Source organism: Salvelinus fontinalis, chromosome 23 (genome assembly GCF_029448725.1).
Source record: "Salvelinus fontinalis isolate EN_2023a chromosome 23, ASM2944872v1, whole genome shotgun sequence".
In the NCBI taxonomy this organism is placed as follows: domain Eukaryota; kingdom Metazoa; phylum Chordata; class Actinopteri; order Salmoniformes; family Salmonidae; genus Salvelinus; species Salvelinus fontinalis.
This window is the reverse complement of record NC_074687.1, coordinates 29,942,804-29,950,503: the sequence shown is the minus strand read 5'-3', so window position 1 is coordinate 29,950,503 and position 7,700 is coordinate 29,942,804. Positions and strand designations below refer to the sequence as shown.

General features: G+C 42.3%; 1 protein-coding gene across 17 annotated transcripts in view; it reads left to right on the top strand.

Annotated features, from left to right (window-relative positions):
* Positions 1–1,128: 1,128 nt before the first annotated feature.
* The window catches only part of LOC129821095 (CLIP-associating protein 1-like), an 89,150-nt gene continuing 82,578 nt past the window's right edge, over positions 1,129–7,700 (top strand). For 15 of the 17 annotated variants that reach the window (XM_055878391.1, XM_055878380.1, XM_055878392.1 and 12 more), the window contains exons 1-2: positions 1,130–1,267; positions 2,642–3,335. In XM_055878391.1, coding sequence (XP_055734366.1) covers positions 3,141–3,335 — 195 coding nt within the window. In that variant the 5' untranslated portion in view covers positions 1,130–1,267; positions 2,642–3,140. Of the gene's footprint in view, positions 1,268–2,641; positions 3,336–7,700 lie in introns of all 17 variants that reach the window. The other 2 variants (XM_055878374.1, XM_055878375.1) reach the window with 2 other exon arrangements.

The window sequence follows — 7,700 nt, the reverse complement described above, 5'->3', positions numbered from 1 at the left end:
TTGTTGAATCTTCTCATGTTCATACAAATATTTACAAGTTAAGTCTGCTGGAAAAAAAACGCAGTTGACAGTGAGAGGATGTTTCTTTTTTTGCTAAGTTTACATATGAAAGTGACCAGAGTTAAATTATTATTATATATTTTTATTTAACTAGGCAAGTCGGTTAATAACAAATTATTATTTACAATAAAGGCCTACCCCGGCTAAACCCTAACCCAGACGACGCTGGGCCAATTGTGCGCCACCCCTATGGGACTCCCTATCAAGGCTGGTTGTGATATAGCCTGGAATCAAACCAGTGAGGCCTCTAGCACTGAGACGCAGTGCCTTAGACTGTTGCGCCACTCGGGAGCACCAATGACTCTATGTACAGCCGTCTCTAAGGTTCAGGACAGGGTACTGGCCGGAGGTATGCTAGTGATGACTGTTTAAGAGTGATGGCCTGGAGATAGAAGCTGTTTACCAGTCTCGGTCCCAGCTTTGCTGTATCTGTAATGTCTCTGTCTTCTAGATGTAGCTGGGTGAACAGCCTGTGGCTCAGGGGGCAAAGCCGATTTCTTCAGCTTCCTGAGGTTGAAGAGGCGCTGGTCCTCAGTGACGTGCACGCCTAGGAACTTTAAGCTTTTTAGCCTCTCCATAGCGGCCCATTCGATGTGGATGGGCGATCTGTATTTAACATATGATCTGTAATAAATATAATAAATATATATAATATAATATTGGGTTTGGTCACATCCTTAGTAAAGCCACGACAGCCATCAATACTATGTAAAACTATTCAATTAAATTTAAATTTGACACCATTGCCACCAAATGTAAAACTATTCTCTGTTTAGGCCACACGATGTCACTAAAGACTCGTGGCACTGGTTTGACAGGTTTCAGAGCATCGGAATGGGAGTCAAATGGGTGGCACAATTTCGCCTCCCTTTAGTTATAAAGGTTCTGAGTTGCTGTAGCACTCTCTTCAAATGAAGAAACGGTGCATTCACGGGGGTACTAGTTACATAGATGGCCATATAATCCAGGAAATGGAATATATTTATCTAGTAGAGTGAAGTAGTGAACAACAGAAATGTGCATGCGTCAATTTCCAAGTGCCAAAATCCCCAGATTGACGCGTGCGCACGACAATCCCATTCTTTGTCCACCAAACGGCATTCCGGGGTGGAGACTGAGGTGCCTCGATGCTACTGTCATAACCCGACAATATTTACAAAGCTGTCAGACTTCAGATATTTGTGTTGCTTTTTCTGAACAGGGTATGGTAAGTACGAATATTAATCTATTCATTCATGCATGCATTCATTCATTCAGAGTAGATGCTCACATTGTGTGTTCTGGCAGCTACACTAGCTGTGTGTGATCGGACGTTTAGCTAGCTAATCAATGAAAAAGGGTTAGCGCCATCTAGCTTGCTTGCTTGCTAGCTAGCTAGGTAGCTAGTTCGTTCAAATAAAAGGTTTCTACTGTAGCGGTTGACTCCGATCCGTAGGAACACTCGTCAAAATATGCGGTTGTTTTTATTGTGTTTCCATTGAACTACTGCATTTTTGGTTTATTTGAACCAGATAGCGCCTGACTAAGTAATAACGGTTTAGCAATATGAGTGAGACAAATGGATACGGCTGCTTTTGCTTTTAGTTATCTGTCAGCCACAAGCAAACACAAAAACTAGCTAGGTAATGTTAACTACAGTACTAGGCAACTGTACAAAGATTCAAACACAAGGATGTTAGTCAGAATTGTATCTGTTCATTCATTGTAGCTAAACGTTTGGTTTCTCTGACGTACATTCAGACAGTGTAAATAACAAACAAAAGAATGGTGTCTTACAAGTCTTACTTTTGTTGTATGACTGCTTAGTTTGTGGGTAGCTTTAGGACACTACATCGGGAGTCTGTGTATTGATTGGACACCAACCAATTAACAGAGTCACGATGATATGTCCCAGAGCTAGGTTGTGGGTCTGAAAGTCTTTGTTTGAATAATCCTTTGTGAGTGTGCTGTGTCTATTCATGCAATCCGACAGTACCCACAAACTGGGAACCATGCTAATAAAACTGTACAGTTGACATGAAATTAGATGATATAACCTGGTCCCAAAACTCCCATGGCATAACAACTACCATGGGAGTTAGTAAAACAACACAGACTTAGGCCAGGGTATATCACTGCTGCGTTTACAGTTCTTTATTTGACAGATATTTCATATAAGTTATACTTCATGGTTCTTAGTATGTGGGTCAGACTTTCTGGCAGTGCAAATCTTTAGCCCTTTACCAGTTTGGCATATCTGACCAAACACTTTGACTACAAATGTATTGTCCAGACAGAGACATATTCTACGTACTTAGGAGAAGTAGGCTTTCCTCGCTGGCAGGTCACTTCATACACAAACAAAGCCATCTTATTTGCAGTGAACAAGCTGTCAGCATGTCAAAGAGGGAGAGCAAGTGGTATGAATGTGTTTGAAGTGGCATGTGTCAACGCTACAGTAACACACTGGGTTTGGGGGCTCCCGTGAACTCTTCACTGACCCCAGTTGCCATGGCGGCAGGTTGTTGAGCATTTACTATTTGAAGAGAGGAGGGTGGGATTGTGTTAACTGTCTCCCCTTCTCTATCTTTGACCCCGGTAGGGCTTCCTGGGATACAGGGACCACTAAGTTATGAAGCTCTTTCCTTCCAGACCTTCCCTGTTCTCCAGTTACTGTCACAGCCTAAGCTTTACCTGCTGCTGCTCTCCCAACCACCATCTCTGCTCTCCCAACCACCATCTCTGCTCAGCCTGGTACTAGCAGCTTGGCTCAGACTCACTTCATCACAAAGAAGAAAAAAAGAGAAAGAGAGAGGGAGAACAGAACCCTCCCCAGCTGCCGTCCAGACACACATGGTGCATAGCTGCCATTCTCCAGGCTCCATCTATCCCCGTGACTCGGCCTCCAGCTAGCTCCTGGCACACAAGGGATATAAATAGGCAGCATCCAGCTAGTTAGTGGAGTGTGCACTTGTTTCCTTTTTTCCCCGGGTCATACACACGCCTAGTAGGGGTCACACCCATTTGTTTTCTGTCTTCCCTCTGCCTGGAGCAGTGGTAGTTAGTGGTGGGACCGAGGAGAGAGTGACGAGGCAGAGACCATGGAGGTCAATATGGAGTATTGTCTTGCCCAGGTGGTGCAGAAAGACCTAGGGCGGAAGGTGCAGGTGGGACAGGAGCTCATAGATTACATCGTGGATAAGGAGAAGTCCCAGGACCTGGAGCAAGACCAGACAGCTCTGGACAGGATGGTGGATGGCATCGCTACCACCTGGGTCAACTCCTCCAATTTCAAGGTAAGAAGGGTAATCATACCCCTTGACGTATTCCTTATTTTGTTGTGTTACAGCCTGATTTCAAAATGTATAAAATAAAACATTTTCTGTAACTAGGACACTCAAAAACAGTCAATGTCGTATTGGTAAGCAACTGCAGTGTATATTTGGCCTTGTATTTTAGGTTAATGTCCTGCTGAAAGGTGAATTTGTCTCCCAATGTCTGTTGGATAGCAGACTGAATCAGGTTTTCCTCTAGGATTTTGCCAGTGCTTACCTCTATTCTGTTTCTTTTTATCCTGAAACTCCCTAGTCCTTGCCGATGACAAGCATACCCATAACATGATGCAGCCACCACTATGCTTGAAAATATGGAGAGTGGAACTCAGTGATATGTTGTATTGGATTTGCCGCCAACATAACACTTTGTATTCAGGACATAAAGTTAATTTCTTTGCCATGTTTTTTGCAGTTTTACTTTTGTGCCCTATTTCAATCAGGAGGCATGTATAATACTATTTTTATTCTGTACAGTCTTCCTTCTTTTCACTCTATAATTTAGGTTAGTATTGTGGAGTAACTATAATGTTGTTGATCCATCCTTTTTTCCTATCACAGCCATTAAACTCTGTAACTGTTTTAAAGTCACCATTGGCCTCATGGAGAAATTCCTGAGCAGTTTCTTCCTTTCCGGCAACTGAGTTAGTAAGGACGCCTGTATCTTTGTAGTGATTGGGTGTATTGATACTTTGAACGTCCAAAGTGTAATTCATATCTTCACCATGTTCAAAGGGCTATTAATATCTGCTTTTTTATTGTTAACCATCTACCAATAGGTTCCCTTCTTTGCAAGGCATTGGAAAACCTCTCTGGTCTTTGTGGTTGAATCAGTGTTTGAAATTCACTGCTTTACTGAGGGACCTTACAGATAATTGTATGTTTGGGGTCCAGAAATCAGGTAATCATTCAAAAATCATGTTAAACACTATTATTGTAGGGGGCTCCCAAGTGGTGCAGCGGTTTGGTCAGGGGGGGCTTTACTTGTCTTATCGCGCTCTAGCGGCGGGCCGGGCGCCTGCAGGCTGACTTCGGTCGTCAGGGAACGGTGTTTCCTTCGACACATTGGTGCGGCTGGCTTCTGGATTAAGCAGGCGGGTGTTAATAAAAAGAGCCGTTTGGCGGTTCATGTTTTGGAGGACGCATGACTCGACCTTCGCCTTTCCTGAGCCCGTTGGGGAGTTGCAGCGATGAGACAAGATCGCAATTGGATATCACCCCTTTGTTAAATTGGGGAGAAAAGGGGGGTAGAGTGAGTCCATGTGACTTGTTAGGCACATTACACCTGAACTAATTTAGGCTTGCCATAACACTTAATACTTATTGACTCAAGACATTTCAGCTTTTCATTTTTAATTCATTTGTAAAAATAAGCAAAATTCCACTTTGACATTATGGGGTATTGTGTGTAGGTCAGTGACACAATCTCAATTGAATCCATTTTAAATTCAGGCTGTAACACAACAAAATGTGGAAAAATTCAAGCGGTGTGAATACTTTCTGAAGGCACTGTACAGTTAGAGAGAAGCTAGATAGCTCGATGTCTGTCATCACATAGAGATGCATAGAGATATGAAGGGTTTCATGAGTGTAGCTAGCTACATGTCATCGTTCAATAGAGAGAGATATCAGTCACTGGAGATATTGAGAGTAGAGTATTGATATTGGATGTTCTTATAGGCACTATAGTATTGCCAGCCTAATATCGGGAGTTGATAGGCTTGAAGTCATAAACAGCGCTGTGCTTCAAGCATTGCGAAGAGCTGCTGGAAAACGCAGGAAAGTGCTGTTTGAATGGATGCTTACGAGCCTGCTGCTGCCTACCACCGCTCTGACAGACTGCTCTATCAAATCATAGACTTAAAAGCGAATGCGCTTTTGTTAAATCATCACCCGTTTGGTGTAGTAAGCTGTGATTCGATGATAAATTAACAGGCACCGCATTGATTATATGCAACGCAGGACAAGCTAGATAAACTAGTAATATCATCAACCACGTGTAGTTAACTAGTGATTATGTTAAGATTGATAGTTTTTTATAAGATATATTTAATGCTAGCTAGCAACTTACCTTGGTTCCTTGCTGCACTCGCGTAACAGGTGGTCAGCCTGCCACTCAGTTTCCTCGTGGATTGCCATGTAATCGGCCATAATCGGCGTCCAAAAAGGCTGATTTACCGATTTTATTTATTTATTATTATATTTTTTTTTTAATAAAAACTTGAAATCCCCCCTAATTAATCGGTCGACCTCTAATTGAGAGTAGGGCTGTTGCGTTGACGGTATTACCGCCACACTGGTGAAAGCAGTCAAATTCCACGTGACCGTTTAGTCACGGTAATTAGGCTTTTCCAAGCGCTGATGCTGCTCATGGTCATTAGTAGCCTACCAAACTTGCTAACTGCCTTGTACTCGGCATTCTATTGTCCCTCTAATCACTCTGACATCAATGCAAATGTAGTCGAAAATCTAATCAAACACTTCATGAGCTCATGTTGCGCAAAATTTCTATAGGCTATCCAATTGTGTGAGAAAACCGAGTGATGGCCTCTACTAAAAAGAGGATCTCATCAGCTTTCTATTGGCTAGGCCTACTTCTCAGCTTTCCTAATATTAAGCACATTTTTAATCTTTACAACTGGAGTATAGCCTACTAGGCTGACATGAAAATGAAAATAGTCATCAATTTGCTAATAAAAGTGCATAAATGCCATGTAAAATAATATGTAATAATGGCACGAAATTCTAAGCAAATCTTGTCTGCTAAATTAATTAGTGTAGCCCAGATCAGGACCTAACGTAAGGACAACTTTAGAGTATGCTATTCTGTTCTTCTGAAATAGACAACATGCTTCTTTAGACTTATCTAAAATAAATAATGGCTTTTTTTGTGAAGGTGTTCCAAAGGTCTGCATCAGTGGCTTGTAGGAGATGCTAAATGTGTTTGCTAATTAACGGTCAATTACCAGGAGGCCGACATTTATTTGCTTGACAATCACCAGCTGACGAAATTTTGTGACCGCCAAAGCCCTATGCGAGAGCATCAAATGGATGCAGGCTGAAGGGCTTGCTTTCAAGAGATGAGTCAGGGGAGTTGAACAGTTAGAGCAAGGAAGAGAAGTTAAGAGGTTTTACTGGTTGGTCAGACTGTCCAATATCCCTTGTCCTTAGGCTGTCGTGGAGCATGTTCGGTTGGTAGACAGAGTAGGCTAATGGCATCGATCCTGTGTTGGCATTCGAACATTAGCCTGTTGGTTTTCAGAGGTCAGAGTAAATTTGCCATGTCATCTGAGTTATTTCAATAAAGTCACCAACATAATCACGCTTTTCAGATGAAAGATTGGAATGGAAATCTTTTTTGGGGGAAAGCACACTTTCATTTCAGATAGTTGGACACATTTGATGATAATTTTAGAATTAATGCTGATTTGCAAAGGAAGCATCTTCGATTAAGTGCCACCATTAAGTTTAATGACATGAATCCACAAACATGATTAAAACATGAATGTCATATATTATGCTGCTGGCCCATAAGATATCCGCTCCAAAGCAGATCTTAACAGGGTAGTGGTTCAGTCTCCTCCTTACCATGCATGTTTTTTACAGCAATTAACGGGCCTATGTATGTAGCATATGTTATGTGCCTGGGACAAACAGACAAACTCCACTAAATTAGAATGGCAGTACGGACATTTTACCTGAATCCTTCCTTCCCAATTCTCGAAGAATCACTTCTCCTGAATAACGTGAGATGCATTGCACCTTAACATAAACTGAATTGTTCCCCTTCAAAAACAGATATTCATGCAAAAATGATTACGTAGGCCTATGACTTATCTATCACAATTGGGAGGACATCAGCAGTCCAATTTATCAATGCACCTTTTCTTTCCCATCTGTCTGTGTTGAAATTTCCTTGTATTATTTACAAAGCTGGTGATTTCTTGTTGTGATACGTAGTTTATGTATTCTGGTACCGCAGATCTCTATCTAAACAAAGCCATACTTGCCCTGGCTTACATAGTTTAGTGGGTTTCAGACATTTGTGTCTGCCCTGTTTTGCACCCTTGCAGTCTCTGTGTTTAGCTGTTTCTGCCCCAGGCCTCAGGCCCTCTGAGCTGGTAAACTAAGGCAGAGCACTCCCATCCCCCCCGCATGCTGTTTCTGGCATGGCTAGGAGGTGGGCTTTAGGACCTGAAAGCTGTGTTGAAAAAGAGACAGGCCTAATTGGAGCTGCCCTGGCCTGGTTACTGCTTAGATGAAGGGGCTCCATAGAGGTTCAGTGATGACTAAGTGAGAGGGTTTCAGGAATGGGGCTCCACAGGTCCA